Source organism: Silurus meridionalis, chromosome 13 (assembly GCF_014805685.1).
Source record: "Silurus meridionalis isolate SWU-2019-XX chromosome 13, ASM1480568v1, whole genome shotgun sequence".
In the NCBI taxonomy this organism is placed as follows: Eukaryota; Metazoa; Chordata; class Actinopteri; order Siluriformes; family Siluridae; genus Silurus; species Silurus meridionalis.
In genome coordinates, this window is record NC_060896.1 from 3,867,339 (window position 1) to 3,887,113 (window position 19,775).

General features: G+C 42.4%; 1 protein-coding gene across 1 annotated transcript; it reads left to right on the forward strand.

Moving 5' to 3' along the window:
- Window positions 1-72: 72 nt before the first annotated feature.
- On the forward strand, window positions 73-19,413 carry LOC124395348 (probable G-protein coupled receptor 149). The gene is made up of 4 exons (XM_046863777.1): window positions 73-1,337; window positions 3,599-3,782; window positions 3,873-4,354; window positions 18,732-19,413. Exons 1-4 carry the CDS (start codon window positions 432-434, stop codon window positions 19,323-19,325), a joined length of 2,166 nt encoding a protein of 721 aa, XP_046719733.1. The 5' UTR covers window positions 73-431; the 3' UTR covers window positions 19,326-19,413.
- Window positions 19,414-19,775: the final 362 nt, after the last annotated feature.

Sequence of the window (19,775 nt, forward strand, 5' to 3'; positions counted from 1 at the left end):
TACGGAGACAGGGTGGCCACGTCATGCCTGCATCACACACTCGCGCACACACACACACACACGCGTTCATTCAGAGGAGGAGAGCTCGCTCCTCCCTTCACGAGCCCGTCCCCGCTGCTCCTCAGCGAACTCAGGCTCATTCACGTGGTAAGGAGGTGTGCTGCGCGAGCGCTGCCCCGGTGCTCACCCGGCTGCACGAGACTCTACGATGTGCATCAGTCACGCCGCTCTCGGTCCACACCACCGCCGGTGCCTAGCAAACGCCAGACCACCGTTCCTGCGTGTTGCGCTGCGCTGCATCCGAGCCGTCGGACATCCGGTCGGACCGGAGCGCGCGTGTGTCCACGCGTGCCGCGCGGCTCGCGTGCTCACTTTTCTGATGGGACACCACGCGTGAAGAGCGACCGCGTGAGGTCAGGAGGGAGGGAGGGATGTCCGCCGGCGCGAACAGGACCAACATGACGGCGGAGAGCCGCGGCGTCGGGGACCCGGCTGAAGGCGACTGGCGCGTCCTGTTCGTCGCGTGCCTGACGCTCGCCGCGGTCATCTGCGCGGGCGGCCTCTTCTCGCTCGCGTCGCTGCTCAGGACGAGGAGCAGGTCCGCCACGTGCCTCATCGTGGCCTCGGTGTCGGTGGACGACCTGATCTGCGTGGTGCCCCTGTGCCTCGCCATGGTGTTGCAGTGGAGGAGAGGCAGCGAGGCGGCGGACGAGGCAAATGACGGCGCCGTGTGCACCTGGACTGGTCTCCTGTTCGTCTTCCAGGGGCTCTCGACTAACATGAAGGCGTGCCTGGTCGTGGCGCACGCACTGTACGCGACCAAGCGCGGCGAGGAGGAGGAAGACGACGGAGGAAGAGGAAGAGGACGCGGCCGCGTGCTGGGCGCGCTCGCGGCGGTGTGGGCGCTGAGTCTAGCGGTAAGCGCGCTGCCCATGTGCGGTTTGGGTCGCTTCGCCCGCGCCCCACTCGCCTGCCTGCCGCGCGGCGACGGCCCTTACGCACCGCTCCTGTTCGCGCTGTACGCGCTGTGTGCCGGCGGACTCGCCGTGTGCGCAGCGCCGCTGGCGCACCGTCTCCTGTGCTCCGCCGAGGCTCTCCATCCCGGCGCCTTCGCCTCGTTATCTCGGGAGAGCTTAGACAGGAGTTTCGTGGCGCTCGGCTCCCATGCGACGGGGCTCAGGGGCAAAACCGAGACGTGCTCGTGCTCGTCCCCCGCCAGCGAGCTGCGCTTCGGTACCGACGATGCGCGCCGCTGCCCGGCCGCCAGACTCTTCGCGCAGAAACGCTTCTCACTGATTCTGGCCATAACGCGCGTGCTCCTCTGGATGCCCATGATGGTGAGGCACACATTTCTCTCCACACCTCCCTCAATCTCACCATATTCAAAGGTTCTGTAGATTTTAAGATTGTTGGTAGAACTTGATTGAGTTTTTGAGTTCATGGAAGATTCTGGATTAAATATATCCTGCATGCACAAACATGATCACCCTGAGACCAGGATCAGTGGTTTCTAATTCTGAGAATGTTTATAGAAGAAAGAAATGATGTTGAACATTAACACTGGTCCACCTAACAGCACACTGGAGACTGTTGGGAAGTGGTACATGGTCCAGGTTTTCCTCAGGGATTTTCCTGCTCATCAGTTCAGATGGCAACTTATGATCATTTTAGATGAAGGGTAGAAAAAACATCTGACTTACTTCATTTCTGTTTGCACGACAGATAAAATGCATTGCATAAAGCCGAAGCAGAACGTGTTACACCTGTAGTGTGTATACTGTTACTCTCATGTTGCACAGCAAACCTGCGAAGGCTACGAGCTCAAATCTATTCCTCTTTTCAGCAGTTATGTAACTGTCCATTCAGGTAACATACAAAAATACTATTCAGACCTCTGTATTATTGCAAAAGACTTCTGCAAGCATCGTCCTTGCTCGGGAAGATTTGTATTTTTTTTTTGAGCAAAAAATATGGACGACTTCTTAAGAAAAAAAAAATGGTAGACATTGACCGATCGACCTTGGTCTGAAGGATGGAATGACAAAGTGAAGGAAGAATACGATTATAAGATAAAGATGAACCTTTTTTCGTCCCACAGTAGGGACATTTTCAAATCACCTGCAGTATTCAGTAAATAGCGTCACCACGGCCCTGTGCAAAGCTTTAAACGCTGTACTCTGAAATGATTGTGTGCTCCATTTAAATACTACCGAGGGTCTATGATATTGCACCCAATCCAGCAAATGTCCAATAATATACCATTTATAAACTTCTATTTATTTCTAAGAGGTCCTACTCATGTCCTTGTCCTCATAATGCTTTTTTTAACAAATAATGCATTTAGAAAGACGCCGTCCTGTTTCTCTGTTATAGTATACATGCTTTTACAACGGCTTTGTTGTTATAGGAGTCTTGACATTAAGGAGGTCCTGGAAGTGTGACAATAATAACATTTAGTATACACAGGGCCGGTTCTAGACATTTGGAGGCCCAAGGCTAAATTTATATTTATATATATACCTTTCCTACACATTTTATTCACTTTTTATTCATACAAATCCTGTAATCAGTACTTTCATATATTTGGTTAAATGTGCATGTTGCTTAAACTTTAGCTAAGGTCAACACTAAAAAATATAAAAGGTCATCAGGACCAGCTCTTCTTGGCCATAGTCACCTCGGGCGACTGCTAGTTTTATTTACAAACGTTTATTTTTTTTAGTATTTTGAAAGTCGGCTCCTGACGCGATGTCTCTGTACTCAGATCGGATTCAAAGCATCAAACATGCGTACATTTAAAGTCGCATAAAATTCGAATAAACAGGCTGCAAATAACGATCCATCTTCAAATGACGCAAATCAGCAAAATCGCCTTTTTTCAATAATGTATTATTATTAGCTTTATTAGCGTAGATGTTAAGCTTTTCGCTTAGCAACCCTCCAAGGGTGCCGACGGTTTGGGTGCCGTTGGTTCAGTATGCAGAAAATTTGATACACAGTCTCTTCATGCATTCAGATTGTGGGGACCCACATTTAAACGATGACATTAACTGGTACCACTTCAGGTATTTTAGATCCAATGTTTAAAGAGTCTAGTCTTACGCTGCCCGTCTTGATTGGAGGCCCAGTCTCCAAGCCCGAGGCCTGTAGCCAGGCACGTGCACAGGTAGGGCTCAACCTGTGCAGAGCACATGCCCTTTTTGCCCTTACACTCCGAAGTGCCCTTTTTTTGGTGGTGTTACTAAATAATCTTGATATAAAAAAAGGGAGGGGGGTGCCCTTTTTCAGTTTCAGCACATGCCCCTCAAAAGGTCTGTGCATGGCCCTGCCTGTAGCTCCACCTATAGCTAACGTAGGCCCTGAATGTATGTATTATGTGAGGTCTAAAACAGTCTGCCATGCTGTAATAGAAAAAACATTATTGACAAGCTGCTGTGGGTGGAAACTGTTTTTGATCACACACCTTAAATTGTATGTGTTTTTTCAGTAAAAGGAAATTTTATCCAGTTGCACCGCAACAGTACTGAAAAACGGTGTATGGTTTCTTCGTAGTTGCATGATGCACGTGCATGTAGTGACAATAACGTTGCCTTTGCAGACGCAGATCCTCGTCAGCCATATTGTGCGGACGCACAGTTCGTCTGTGGAGACGCTGTGTTTCTTCCTGACCTTGCTCTCGGCCACTGTTACCCCAGTGTTTTGTCTCTCAGAGCGCTGGGCTCATCTTCCCTGCGGCTGTTTCATCAACTGCGGTCAGGACGTCAACTCAGTCTCCTCCGCTAGTGAGTATATTACGAACGCTCCTGTGCACATTCACCATTCAGTAAAGAGATTTTCCGAGATGCATGACACTCGTGTGTGTGTCTTTTCAGTGCACAAACGGAGGTTCGAATTCAACCTCTCCTTCCAGCAAGGGTACGGCATTTACAAGATACCTCACACACCCTCCCCGACCGTGGAGAAGCCCTGCTACAGCAGTCTTTACGATCACGATTTCTCCAAAAGTCGAGTAGCGATTCTAAGCAGCGGACAAATTACAAATCTGGCCTCACGTGACTTTAGGAAGATGGTGGTGGAAGAGGAGGAGGACTGCTCCCTCCACGACAAGCTCCTCTCGGACAGCGTGTCGCAGCAGGTGAGAACAGAAGCTCCGGAGCAGCTGAACTCCGTGGAGCAGGACGCTTTCGGAAAGGTGTCCCCAGCTGTCTCAGGCTGTGACGGGGAAGACCTGAACCTGGACACTTCTTCAGTTTTCGATGGTCCAGAGAGGAGGCTGTCACACGAGGAGTGTCGCAAGATTGAGCTGACCGACTGGGAATGGTGCCGAAGCAAATCGGAGAGAACACCGAGACAGGTAGGGTTACACCGTTACGCTCAGAGAAAAAGTTTACAGCTGGCTTTATTCGCCTTTATAATGAACAGGACGTACAAGAATTGCGGGGACCCATGTGCATGAGGATTAGTGGCAAATCCAATTCACAACAAGTGTCAAAACTGGCAAAGGTCAAACACTGAACAATGAATCCAAAGGGTAGTGAAGTCAAGTCAAGACGTTTTTTATTGTTATTTCAACCATATATAGCTGAAGCAGTACACAGTGAAATGGAACAAGAAGTTAATGCTGTTAATACTCAATGGGTCAGAACTGTTCTGGTAGTAAAAGGGGGACCAACACAATATTAGGCAGGTGGTCATAATATTATGGCTGATCGGTGTATATGAATTGCCACAGTGCCATCTTGGTTCAGCCTGTTTCTGTTTTCTGTCATTCAAAAAAATCAAGGATCAAATAAGATAACATAAGATAATATGTTATACCTTTATTCGTCCCACAGTGGGGAAATCTCTGTTATAGCAGCAAAGAAAAAGAAACATAATACAGTATATAGTAAATACACAACAAAATGAATAAATACAAAAGAAGAAGAAAAGAGACCAGGAGTAAGTGGTTACACTATCAAACATATTGCACACAGGTAATATTGCACGGTTTTACATTAGTGTTATTGCAAACGTGTTGCTTAAAAAACACTGTTATTGTTATTATTGCTCAGATAAACAGTAATAACAGTGTGTATTATAGTGACTGGTTTCACTGGGAGCAGCTCTGATTGTAAAGTCTAATAGCCGCAGGGAGAAAAGACCTTCTGTGTCGCTCCTTCAGACAAAGATGCTCGAAGATGAAACTGTTCCATACAGGGGGTAAAAGTCATTCTTCAGTAATGATGATAGTTTAGCTCCTCCTTTTTCCCACCTCTTACAGTACAGTGTCCAGGGCAATCCCCAAGACTGAGCTGGACTTTCTGATCAGCTTGTCCAGTCTCTTCCTGTCTGCAGTAGAGATGCTGCTGCACCAGCAGACCACACCATAGAAGATGTCTGAAGCCACCACTGAGTTATAAAAGGTCTTCAGTAGCTCTCCCTGCACTCCAAAAGACCTTCATCTCCTCAGCAGAAAGAGTCTGCTTTAACCTTTCTTATAAATTCTCTCAGTATTATCTGTCCAGTCCAGTTTGCTGAACACTCAGGTATTTGTAAGAGTCCACTTTCACGATGTCCTTTCCCCGAATAATCACTGATCTGGAACAGAAAGAACAATCAGAGGCTCAGAATCTCCACAGAGATGTTGGAAAGACTTCTTTATGATTACAAGTTTTACCAAGTAATGTTGAGGGAATGATTAATATTCCGACAAGGAACCTCTGAAGATGTGGGTGGGCCTAAAGGTTTGTCAAACCCAGGGAACCACCAATTATCCATGTTTGGGTTCTGGTCAAAGAGATATCATTTCATTGTGCGTGAAAAAAACGGTCTGAGAGCATAACCTTTTTCCTTTTACTGCAAATGTAACTACTATTACTCAACTGTTATTCGCCTACCTGGCCGGAGCAGATGCAAGTGCAGGAAGCTTTTATACGAGGTACTTTTGAGTTTCCAAAATAAAAGAACAAATTTCTGGAAACTGCATTTATTTTCCGACATACTCCCCTGCTACATTTATTCACTTATGCCAGTTTATTAAAACGCCTGGAAAGATACGACATAGAAACATTTCTCAGTACACCTGAACCACCCTAGGACAGCCTGCTTCATTTTGTAATCAGGGAACCACCACAGGATCCTGTGGCCATCTTTAAAACATTTACACCATTCAAATATCTTACTGCGGCTACAGAGCTCCCAGCGTTCCTGCCACTTTTGGATTATATTCTCTACGTCTTTTCAAAGCACATCATGCGCCTTCTGCGATTCGTGCCGGAGCACCACAACGGTGTCAAAACGGCAACATTTGATCTGGTTCTTTTCTTGGGTCAAACCTGTCGAGTAGGGTGGGTGCGGAAGTGAGATCATGTGGATCATTCTCCGGCGATCATCATGCACAAGTTGCTGAACGGTCTTGATATTTTCTGGGGTTGAGCTCATTGAAGGTCTTCCTGATCTCTAATCATCTTCCAGTGATGTTCTTCTGCTTTTGATTACTTCTATTTTTCTCCCTATCCTGAGGCTGCTTCTCTTTCTCTCCCCATCCCGAGGTGTCCTGAGGTTTGGCCAGCTCCAGTCACGTCCCACCTCATGAAGATTATGGACCTTTGAAGAAGTAGATGCCAAACTTGCAAACATCCTGTACCATCTAGAGACATACCAGTGCCAATTGGATCGCACTACATGTGTGGAGTTTTGACACTGGACCTCCTGGAGTGTTTAAAGGCTCTGGCATGGAGAAGCTGGTGCTGGATCTGTGATGATCACAAATGTTGAACTCAGTAGCTCCTAGTTTTATAACCATAAAGACTGTATAAGACTGTAGAAAGAACATTACTTATAATCGTATACTCCAGTACTCATGTTAGTTCTCACTCTCCAGTGTTCTGTATTGTTGATAGATTCATGATCAAACTCTTGATGTCACCCAAATGAGGATGGGTTCCCCTTTTGAGTCTGGTTCCTCTCAAGGTTTCTTCCTCATAACATCTAAGAGAGTTTTTCCTTGCCACAGTTGCCACGGCTGCTCATCAGGATAAATGCACACCGTTCACCTTGACTGTTGATTTCTGTAAAGCTGCTTTCAGACAATGTCTGTTGTGAAAAGCGCTATAGAAATAAACTTGACATGACTTGACTTGACTTGACTTGACTGTTGAAGCCACTCGAAACACTTGGAACAACTCGTTCCACTATTACTAGGACCCATTTTTATGTATGTGGTTATGCCTTGTGTGAAAAGTAAGTTTTTTTATGTTGCCGTGTGTAACAGCGGAGAATTAATAATAATAAATAATGATAATTTGTAATCACCAAAGGATTGAGTCGTGCTGTTTATAGTTATACAGACAAATGTAGATATTAATCACTGCGTACTGAAACATGGTTCCATCGCCGCCAGTCAGCGCTTTAAAAAATTTGCGCATTCGAAAATTTATGCAGAACACATGCTGTTGTGGCCGCAATGTTGTGTCTATAGGGCTGTTCAAATGACTAATCGAGCTCAATTTAAATGCGTTAAGGGAGATCATTTATGTTCTGAGCAATCAATTGTAGCTTTGTTTGTCAGTATATCGGAAGGAAAAAGGTCAGTTTTATTTACATCATGTAGGAAAAAACCTTGTTTTAAGTCAGTACTGAGGTAACGGTACATAACAGAGTGGAGACGCTTTTATTAGCGTCGAATGAATAAGCCTTTGTGCTTCTTTAATTCGAATCTACGTTATGAATTTGACGGGTCTGACCTGACAGAAGTTTTTTCAGTCAGGATGTTTGGCTTTAGAGGTCCAAAACAAGGGAAACGGTGCGGAAAAACACACAATATATCATCGTATCAATCTTTAACACCTCCTGACTAAGCTAAGTTCACACATTTACCCACCCACACTCCTACGTATGGACTCACATGCAAACATAATTACCCGTTTGGTGATTGCTTTATGCACACACACTCAGGGCCACACACACACACACACACACACACACACACACACACACACACACACACACACACACACACATTTAACATATGTGAATCCTTTCTTTTTTGCTGCTTCGCTATAATCTCCTTCACTATCTGCACCACTAAGGCATCGTGAGAAAGGCAGAATCTTGACATTTTGCTGCTCTGATCCTCAGGGAACATCATGTCCTCTCCCCCTCATCCTCAAATTAAAAAAAACGGAGAAATAAGGTGCTGTCAGGTGTCAAATCCACACCCCGGCTTCTCCTGGCTTTTATGCACCACTTAATTTTTTCCCTGTAAAAAGCCTCCTGTTATCTCGTGTCTTCTCTCGTTAAAATATCCTTTAATTAAGCTTGCTTTCTTCTCTGCCCAAATGTGTCCCACTAGCAAGGCTGCTATATCTAAAAAGTCATTTGTAGACTCGCATGTGCCTCAAAGAAAGCCTTAATCAAGAGCTTTTTCCATAATCTCAACTCAAATCTGCTTTACATTCTAGTAAACATGACTTTATGTACTCGTCTCGCTAAATAAAATCTGTTCACTGATCATGGCAGAAATGTCAGGTTTGCTTTTTAAAGAATACTCTCGAGTTCCTTTTAGAAATCATGTCAGGTTAGTTTATTTTAGCAAACTGGAGCGAGTTTTATAAATGCTTATGAATATGACTTCAAATATTTCTCACAAATCCTGTCAGGTTAGCTCTGGTTAGCTCATATAAACCAGGGGAATAAACATGCTTTTTACATGTCACATGTACATTACAGCACAGTGGAATTCTTTCTTCGCATATCCTAGCGATGTTAGGAAGGGTCAGAGTGCAGGGTCAGCCATGTTACAGAACCCCTGGAAGTTTAAGGGCCCTGCTCAAGAGCCCAAGAGTAGCAGCTTGGCGATAATGAGGCTTAAACTCCTGACCTTCCATTCAGTAACCCATAGCTTTAACCAATTAACTACTACTTTTCCCTTTAAGAATGAAGATTCTACACTTGTTGTCACATTAGAGCATCTCAGCTTAGTGTCCAACATTAAATTAATCATTATAAGACTTAGGCATGATTTAAAAATCCGCTCAGGAGACTTTTTGGGTTGTTGTTTGTGTCATCGATCTAATAAAACAAAGCTTTCTTTCAGAAATCCTGTCAGTTTAAGAGTGTCAACAATTATGAACATCTTTCCGCAATCCTGTCAGGTTCGTGAATGCTAGCATTTAAAAAAATAAAATGATTGAGAATCCTTATAGAGTAGCTCATAAACCCACTAGCATTAGCTAGCATTGTTTGGGAATAAAACTAGCAATTGCTAACCGTTAAAGATGTCGGAGAGAATCCCTAAACATGCTTTAAGACTCCCTAGCATGATTGGTCACTGTCATGCTAGTGGGCTTTACAAAGTTTCTGAGAAATATTAGCACATTAACTTATGTTAAATATAAAGCTAGACTGAATAGTGATTATCAAGAACATAACACCGTCTCAGAAATGTGCACATTAGCTAAATCAGCACTGATGATTATGAATATAACACATAGTAGCTCATGTTAGCTAGCTGGAGTGTCAAATCTGGGGACATATTTGGGTATATTTAAGTCAATGGCCTTTTTCTTCGCATATTTCGCCTTGTTTTGACTTGGCCATGTCACGCTGTGTACCTAGCAGTCATTGATAGTGACTGACCACAGTTCAGGCTGGGAAGAAATCAGCCCCAGTCTTTTCTAATGGTTTTATTTTCACAAAGCCAATGAGACATTTGCTAACAGCAAATAGTCGGATGAAAATAGCAAACAATAAAACCGTAATTTGTTACTCCGTTCAAATGCATCAAATGATCGAAACTTAACGGATCATTTTATAGCATGTTTTAGATATGGAGGGTGTTTTTTTTTCTTTTTAAACGTGTTGACAGGCTCCCAATGTCATCCTGCACTGTGCTCTGAGGAGATTATTTCACTCCTGGCAAGAGCTTTTCGAATCCATGGTCTTTATTGTCTTCATATTTTTTGTTGTTTTTTTCAGGCGTTTCTCTATAAATAGCACTGACTTCAGAGCTTCAAGAGACACTTAGAACTGTGAAGGTGAAAATCCGGTTTAATAACTTTGTGCCATTCGGGTTTTTAAGTGAAAGGTCAGTTTTTCATTGCCGAGTGTTTCGTCAGGGGAGAAATCTCTCCATCTCTTCTGCCTTTACAGAGACACTCCCAGATGCAGACGTTGCTTATGCGAAGATAAAGCGTACCTCATCCACTGCTAGCTCTAATACAGGGTTTCATTTGAGAATTCTGTACAACAGGTGCTGTTTGGATTGCAGTGTGTCTGAGCCTGCTATGATTTGGGGTTACCACAGCAGATCATCCGTCTCCATATTACCCTGTCCTCAACATCTGCCTCTTCCAAACCTGCATCCACCTGCATGTCTTCCCTCACCACATCCATAAACCTCCTTCTTGGCCTTTTTCTTTTCCTCCTGACTGACAGTTTCATCCTCAGCATTTTCTACCAATGTACCACATGTCCCTCCTCTGCACATATCCAAACCATCTCAAACTAGCATCTTTCACTTTGTCCTACCTGGGCGGTCCCCCTAATAAACCCATTTATAATCCTGTCCATCCTCACTCCTAATGAAAATCTCAGCATCTTCAGCTCCTCCTTCAACAACCTCCAGGTTCTGTCTTTTATTTAATGCAACTGTCTCTAAACCATACAACATACCAGGTCTTAAAACTTTCCCTTTCACTCTTACAGATACTCTTCTATCACACATCACTCCTGCTATCACTCTTCTCCACCCACTCCACCCTGCCTGCACTCTTTTCTTCACTTCCTCCATTACTGCACAGTTCACTCCAGGGATTTAAACTCATCCACCTTCACCACTTTAACTGCTTGAAGCCTCAGCGCTCCACTGCCCTCCCTCTCATTCACACACATGTACTCTGTCAAAAAAATAACTGTAATTGCTCTGCAATTTAAAATAGCAGAGTATCTCATACATCAAAATCTTTGAGATATTTAACAACGGCAATACGTTTCACTCATGCACTAGGAGAAGAGCTTACTGGGGTATCTCACTAATGAGATTAACAGATTACACACCGAGTGTGACGTCTGTGCAAGCAACATCATAGCCGGCTGGGTTCGTTTCTGCAAGAAAAGATTTTACTTTCTATCAGGATGTAATATTGTTAGAAAGAGGAAAAAAAAACAGCATGGAATATTACAGAATAAAATGTAATACAAATTTTGAATGTATTTGTTTATTTATTTATTTTACATTTTTAAGACTTTTTAAAATAGACGATTGAAAAAACCTTTATGCATCTGCAAAATATTGTAGGTTTCCCTTGTTGTATGCTACAGTGTATGAACTACTACATTGGGAAGCTCCAAGCAGAATAATATTATAATTAAATATAAAATTAATAAAATATTAATTATTATTATTAGAAGTAAATTAGTAGAAAAAACAAACAAAAAAAACAATATAAGCATTAAATAAAATGAAATGTCACTCCAGCTGATTATTATTACTTATTTAAATGTTTTATTTGTATATTTATTTTAAAATGTTAGGGTTTTATTGTAATAGTATATTTAGGATTATTATAATTATATTAATATTATTATGAATAATAATATGGCACAAAGGGCCCCTTTACACATAGAGTAACTCACGTGATATGAAAAAAAAGGTCAAATCCACCTGAATGACTAGTAATAATCTATCTGAATTCGATCTGAAAGCCTCTTTCATATGTACGGATCCTCTTGACAGCAGGTGTGTGTGTGTGATTCTCTACATAAAAAAAAAATAGATGTGTAATTTTTCCGCTTAAGTATCTGAAACGGTGCCGTTACGGTGGGTCACATGACCTACCTCGCAGTCCGATTAGCAAAGTCACCTTGCGTTATGGCCCGCAGCTTTAGAAGCGTCTGGCTGCCTTTAGAGCTGTGCTGAATGTATAATAAATGCTTTTTTTTTCAAGTGAGCTATTTCGAATGCATTGAATTCATAACCAGAGCATCTAAAAAGCACATAATTGAATTATTTAATTGAAGTCATCAGGGTTTAGAGAGATGTTCTTTGGAATCGAAAGCATTTTCTGAAAAGAGGTCGTATTTCATACATATTGACCACAAACTGTTCTGTTTGAACTCTGATCAATTATATAGATGTTTGAATACGGTATATACAAGTATAAACAAATATATATATAAAATTGGATAAGTGTCTGGTTTTGCTGCCACTTTGCATGCATGAGTGGGACAGAGGAGTGCATTTTAGCTGAGGTTAAGGCCTGTGTTTTTAAAATGCCATCATGAATTCCTGATGCATGCAAAGCACACCCACACTCAGGACTCGGTGGAAAGGGAATGCACTCACATTCAATTATAAAACGAATCAAAAGTAGAATGGGATGAGGGGTTGTTTGTGGGGGGGTCCAACAAAATACCTGTTATTCGTTGTATAATGAAATAGCGATCATTCGGATGGTTCTGTTTATTATTCTCCATCACCTCTATCGCTCTTCTGGTGCGGCTTTTAAAATATTCTTCATAATGCTATGAGATGGAGCTGAGTATCTACTGGTGATGAAAAAAATTCTGTCTGGTTTCCAGGATTTGGAAAGTTGGATCAACTTTGAATTGGTTTCGAGGTTTTTTGGGACCACCGAGCACCTCCGAAAACATTTACATTTTGTTCAAAAGGTTTGGATATTGTATATTAGTATTATTATATTATTATAAATAATACATTGTAGGTTTCGTTATGTAGTTTAAGTAAAAAATGAAACTCGTACCTGTGCAAATGTAGAATTACATAAAAACTGAAATGACATAAAACAGTTTCATTGCACATAAATAATGAAACAATATGTGGAATATTACGAGGTGCCATCAAAAGGTTTCGAGACTCGCTCTGTTTACAAGAAAGTACTTTATTGACCTACGTTTACACACCGACACCTTCAAATTGTCTTCTTGCACAGCAATACAGCATCCCCAGTGTTCCTGCCACTTCTGTCATGTGTCCTGGCAGTCTTCTTTTTAAAGTGTGTGAAGCACCTTCTGCGATTCGGATCAATGCAATGGTGCCAAAACGGCGACCTTTGAGCCCACCTCGTATGGCTGAAAAAGTCAGGTGCCCCAATACTTTTGGGAATATAGCAAGCAAGCTACAGCAATGCAATATGAGATGCCAGGATTTTTATTCTTGCCCTTTAGTCATCTTATTGTTGGCTGTAGCATCACAAGGCTGAAAAAGGCCTGAAATGGATTCTGGAGTCTGTAATTGCTCTGCTTCAAAAACCACACTTACTTACAAAAGCAAAAACCCTACACAAACATGAGCATTGCGAGCTGTAACACACAGTGCGTACATATCAGGAATGATCCAGGACCACTGACGGACCTGTAGCCGACTTCGCTCATGTTTCCTTCAACCGTTTGATTAGTGCCTAAAATAGAATTTTAACTGGAGAGAAAACACATTTTCAGGCCATACAATAACAACAGATCTTTTATTTCTCAGCCGCCTGGAACGAATATACTCTGATATCGTGTCTCTAAACATCAATCAATATTTCATTTGGTTTACTGGGAGATGAGACGCAACACGCCATCGTGAGCAACGCCATGAATCACTATCTATGGAAACAAAACAAGACACATTTGAACCTTTTAGATCTTGCGTTATATGTTACGTTAATCTTCTATCAATCTACCTCAATATTGCTCCTGCGGCTTTGTAAAATCCAAATCGACTCCAAAAATCCATCTCTCTCAATCCAATAGATCTTGAGAGCAGATGCCAGGAGCACAATTAATACTGACTCAGAGCACTGGGATGCCCCGGCAAGGAGAGGCGAGGACGCAGATTTTTCCACTGACTAACCAGAACGTTTCAGTTAACAGGATAGAGAAGGATTGCTTGCTCCAGTCTGAACTTCTCATTTAGTGAGAGATGAAGGAGACAAGCTCATTAACGAAGTCCCTCTAGTGTGTGGAAATGGGTAGCTGGAGCAATTAACTCTAAAACATTCATTCTACTGGTGTTGCATATCATCCACATGCAGGTCTCATTCTTCTTCTTCTTCTTCTTCTTTTTCTTTCGGCTGCTCCCATTAGGGGTCGCCACAGCGGATCATCCGTCTCCATACCACCCTGTCCTCTACATCTGCCTCTTTCACACCAACTACCTGCATGTCTTCCCTCACCACATCCATAAACCTCCTTCTTGGCCTTCCTCTTTTCCTCCTACCTGGTGGCTCCATCCTCAGCATTCTTCTACCAATATAATTCATGTCCCTCCTCTGCACATGTCCAAACCATCTCAATCTCGCCTCCTCACCTTGTCACCAAAACATCCTACATGCGCTGTCCTCTAATAAACTCATTTCTAATCTTATCCATCCTCGTCACTCCCAACGAAAACCTCAACATCTTCAGCTCTGCTACCTCCAGCTCCACCTCCTGTCTTTTACTCAATGCCACTGTCTCTAATCCATACAACATCGCAGGTCTCACCACAGTCCTATAAACTTTCCTTTCATTTTGCAGATACCCTACTATCACAAATCACTCCTGTCACTCTTCTCCACCCACTCCACCCTGCCTGCACTCTTTTCTTCACTTCTCTAACACACTCTCCATTACTTTGCACTGTTGACCCCAGGTACCTGAATTCCTCCACCTTCTGAAGCTCTTCTCCCTGCAACCGCACCACTCCACTGCCCTCCCTCTCATTCACACACATGTATTCTGTCTTACTCCTACTGAGTTTCATTCCCCTTCTCTCCAGCGCATATCTCCACCTCTCCAGGCTCTTCTCAACCTGCTCCCTACTCACAACAAATCACAATATCATCCGCAAACATCATAGTCCAGGGAGACTCCTGTCTGACCTCGTCCGTCAACCTGTCCATCACCACTGCAAACAGAAAAGGGCTCAGGGCCGATCCTTGATGCAGTCCAACCTTCACCCTAAACCAGTCTGTCGTACCTACTGCACACTTCACTGCTGTCACACTGTCCTCATACATGTCCTGCACCACCCTCACATACTTCTCTGACACACCTGACTTCCTCATACAATACCACAACTCCTCTCTTGGCACTCTGTCGTACGCTTTCTCTAAATCCACAAATACACAATGCAATTCCTTCTGTCCTTCTCTATACTTCTCCATCAACATCCTCAAAGCAAATAAGGCATCTGTGGTGCTCTTCCTCGGCATGAAACCATACTGTTGCTCACAGATGGTCACCTCTTCTCTCAACCTGGCTTCCACTACTCTTTCCCATAACTTCATGGTGTGACTGATCAACTTAATTCCCCTGTAGTTACTGCAGGTCTGCACATCTCCTTTATGCTTAAAGATCGGTAACATGCAGGTCTCATTAACCTCAAGTAATGAAACGTCTATTGTATTAGTAAAAACAGGGGCTGTCAAAATGAGCGTTACAGTTTTTCTCAGTCCCTTTGGAGCGTTTCTCAGATCAGAAATGAAATTCTCAAAACTACTTGTTCAAACTTCACATCATTTATTCATTTGTGCTCATAATAAGAAGATTTCTTGTTGCTTTGATCTAATTGCGAATGCTTGGTACATCATTAATCGATAGCACATACAGTAATGTGTAAATTTGTGCTGTTAAAATTCATAGTTGCCAATTCAGCCTCGTGCATTTTCAATACTTGTAATCCAAAGCATAGTTTACATCAGGAAATACTCAAATAAAGCATTGTCATAGTAAAAAAATGACTAAACATTTTGACTATCTTGTTCGTAAACAATGATAAAAGGACTTGTTGTTTTGATGGCAATGAGATGTTCATTGACAAAATACTCACTTTTGAGAGAAGTACTAAGGATTTTGAGCAAAAAACAGGCTTTTGCAAGAAATCCGATGTATTGTGCTGTTTGTACACATAGTTTTGAGAATGCACTTACTGATTTGCAAATCTTAAGGATGATTCAAGAAATGCTCCAAAGCAACTGAGAAAAACTGTAAATAACGTGTTACAATAAACATTGTTTCACTGATGCGCCAAGTCTCAAATCAAGCACCAAAATCCACCATGATGCGAACAATTAATACCATTAAAATGAAAATCGTTAAAATCATTAAAACTGTCCGTGTGGAAACATAAAAGTTCTGTTTGGTGTCCTGATGATTTCATTTAAAACACCGTAATTACTTTAAAATATTCAACAGAATCTTTGATCTTCATGCTCAATGTTGAGTTTGGTTTTACTAATAATAAACATACATTTGCATAAAGCATCGATATTTGTCTACGGCCATGTTGATTAAAGTATTAAAAACATACTTAGAACAGCTAAAATGTGCAATTAAGTTAATAAATGTATAATTAAGTAAACATGAGTTTAATTAATGATTAATTGCAATTAAATATTTAAATCGATTGACAGCCGTAATATATATATATATATATTTCCCCCGAAAAAGCAATATAACATTAAAGTATGTATTCCTTTAAATTGTTCCATTTTTAATTGTTTTAATTTTTTTATTTTTTATTAGTCTGTACTCCTGTTTGCAGTGGTGATGGACAGGTTGACAGAAGAGGTCAGACAGGAGTCTATGATGTTTGCGGATGATATTGTGATTTGTGGTGAGAGTAGGGAGCAGGTGAAGAAGAGCCTGGAGAGGTGGAGGTACACGCTGGAGAGGAGGGGAATGAAAGTCAGTAGGAGTAAGACAGAGTACATGTGTATAAATGAGAGGGAGGGCAGTGGAATGGTGCGGTTGCAGGGAGAAGAGGTGGAGAAGGTGGAGGAGTTCAGGTACCTGGGGTCAACAGTGCAAAGTAATGGAGAGTGTGTTAGAGAAGTGAAGAAAAGAGTGCAGGCAGGGTGGAGTGGGTGGAGAAGAGTGATAGCAGGAGTGATTTGTGATAGAAGAGTATCTGTGAGAGTGAAAGGGAAAGTTTATAGGACTGTGGTGAGACCTGAGATGTTGTATGGATTAGAGACAGTGGCATTGAGTAAAAGACAGGAGGGGGAGCTGGAGGTAGCAGAGCTGAAGATGTTGAGATGTTCGTTGGGAGTGACGACGATTAGAAATGAGTTTTTTAGAGAGAGAGCGCATGTAGGATGTTTTGAAGACAAGGTGAGGGAGGCGAGATTGAGATGGTTTGAACATGTGCAGAGGAGGGACATGGGGTATATCAGTAGGAGAATGCTGAGGATGGAGCCACCAGGAAGGAGGAAAAGAGGAAGACCAAGGAGGAGGTTTATGGATGTGGTGAGGGAAGACATGCAGGTAGTTGGTTTGAAAGAGGCGGATGTAGAGGACAGGGGGGTATGGAGACGGATGAGCCGCTGTGGCGCCCCCTAATGGGAGCAGCCGAAATAGGTCTGTACTCACTTTGTTGCCAGCTGTTTTGCCAATAATGGCTATATGTTGAGTTATTTTTAAAAAAGGCAGTAAATCTGTACTGCTCTACAAGCTGCCCACTGAATACTCTAAAATAATAACTGTTTCATTTGTATAATTTTGTTCCTTGAGAAGATTATACTAAAACAGTTGTCTACAGTACACTGTATATATTCATTGTTTTATTATATTTCTGCTAATAGTACATTATTATTATTATTATTATTATTATTATTATTATTATTATTAGACTGATTTAATGTAAAGGCCTTTTGCAAAGCACAATTTGTAAGTAAATTCTACCTGCTTTATGAATGTCATTAGCATTTTTTTTTTGTCATGTTGTTTACGGTCCGTGTCCTTGTCCAACACGGAAACGTCTCTACGACACGCCTTTTAATTAATGAAAATGATTGAAAAAGGATGGTAATGAGTGTTCCCTCATAAAAGCTTGAGCACTTTGACAAACTGCATTCTGCCTTTCCGCTGATAAAATGTAATTCATGCATCTTTAATTAGAAGTTGATTCATTTTTCATCAAGTCTAGAGCCTGGCTGCTTTTTAGAGGCAGATTCATTTTCACAGGCTTTTATTGTACATGGTTCACTGAGCTGGAGAATAATGAGAAGAAAATTTCTATAGTTTTTTTTTAAGGTAGATATTGCACTTTTTCTCTGAGCTCAGCTCCGGTTTAGATCTGTAGATGTAAAACTTTCTCATCACAGTCATTTCCCAATGCATGTTAAGTGACAGCCAGGAAAGTCCAGAGTGTCTGACAGTGAGGATCTGAGATCTGAGAAAGGTTGATGAAATTTGTACATTAGAAGCGGTACTTTTCCATCACAAGAACCTTTCAGTTCAGATTCATGTCCTGCTCAGAGCGAGTAATTCTTTTCTCTGGACCAAGGGGTCTTCAAACTTATTCATAAAGGTCCATTGTGGCTGCAGGTTTTCATTCAGGCCAAATCAGAGGTACAAATGGTAGGTGATTGGAGACCAGAATGAATTGATTAAACCAGGCTTGGTTAGAATGAAAACCTGCACCCACACCAGACCTTAGTGGATGGGATTGTGATCTGAGTCTGAAAGTTTTTGCAGAATTAGTTGGTTTGTGCCTTGAAATGCTGGATTCCATCATGTAGCTCCTGGTAATCATACCGCCTCAAAAAAAAACAGGAACTCATACAGAAACTATGTTGTTCTTGAAATTTCCATGTCCCTTGAAAGGTTTTTAAACTTGTGTGGCGCAGATCACAACCAGGATTTGAAGAGGCCTTAAAAACAGTCACTGATCAATAAAAAAAAGTTATTTGGAACCAAAGTAGAACTAAAGATTTTCTAAGCAGCCTTTGGTAATTATGATTCTTCTTTCTGCTTGACAGAGATCTACAGGCGGATTGGCGATCCCTCTTTGTGCCTTTCAGGGCACGGTGTCCCTCCATGCACCCACAGGCAAAACGCTCTCCCTGTCCACCTATGAGGTAAGCAGTGACGGCCTCAAGATCTCCCCCAACAATGCCAAAAAGGTCGAGGTGTACCGCTCCAAATCGGTGGGCCACGAGCCCAGTGCGGAAGAGTCGAACTCCGGAAGCGGGGGTGGTGGAGGTGTAGCCGACACCAACGTGAAGATCCACCTGGAAGTTCTGGAGATCTGTGACAACGAAGAGGCCATGGACAGCGTTTCCATTGTGTCCAACATCAGCCAGTCCTCGACGCATGCGCGCTCTCCATCGTTGCGGTACTCTCGCCGTGAAAACCGCTTCGTATCGTGTGAGCTGGGAGAGACAGCCTCGTACTCTTTGCTGATCCCCGGTTCCAGCCCGGATACTGATGGACTTAACATACACATCCCAGATACAGTCGAGGCGCACCGGCAAAACAGCCGACGCCAACGGAGTGAGGCAGGAGGCTACCGGGAGGAGATCCAGCTCCTTAATGAGGTCTACAAGAAGCAGGAGGGGGAAATGGACAAGTAGTATTAGCAGATCCTTAAAGACTTCGCTAGTGCTGACTGAAAAGGGTTGAACGTCAGGATTGAACGAAGAAAAAAAATTTTAGAAGTCAGTAAATGGTTCAGAAAGTTCATTTCAATGAGCTTAGCAGATATCTAGTGGCCATGTGAAAGGGGAAAAAACGTGGCTTCTCTAGAAGGTAATAAAAAATTCCATAGAAATTGAAAATTTATTTAGCACTTTTTGATTTGTGCTCCTGGGGCAACACTTTCAGGGTTTATTAAGTACCCTATGACAAGGGGGTTCACTCCCCGGCTAGCACTTCAACTAGAACTATGAAGAGGTCGACCGATAGTGGATTTTCCTGATACCGATAACCAATTAATAACCCGATAGTTAAAATGGATACTGGGTATAAAAAATTCAGTATCCATTATTTTCTTTTTTTTATTATTTTTTTTTATTATTTATAAT

Excerpts from the sequence above, each read along its gene's own strand:
- LOC124395348 (XM_046863777.1), top strand. The coding sequence starts at position 432 with ATGTCCGCCGGCGCGAACAGGACCAACATGACGGCGGAGAGCCGCGGC. Across the intron at positions 1,338-3,598 it reads TCCTCTGGATGCCCATGATG|ACGCAGATCCTCGTCAGCCA; the intron begins GTGAGGCACACA and ends TTGCCTTTGCAG. Across the intron at positions 3,783-3,872 it reads CAACTCAGTCTCCTCCGCTA|TGCACAAACGGAGGTTCGAA; the intron begins GTGAGTATATTA and ends GTGTCTTTTCAG.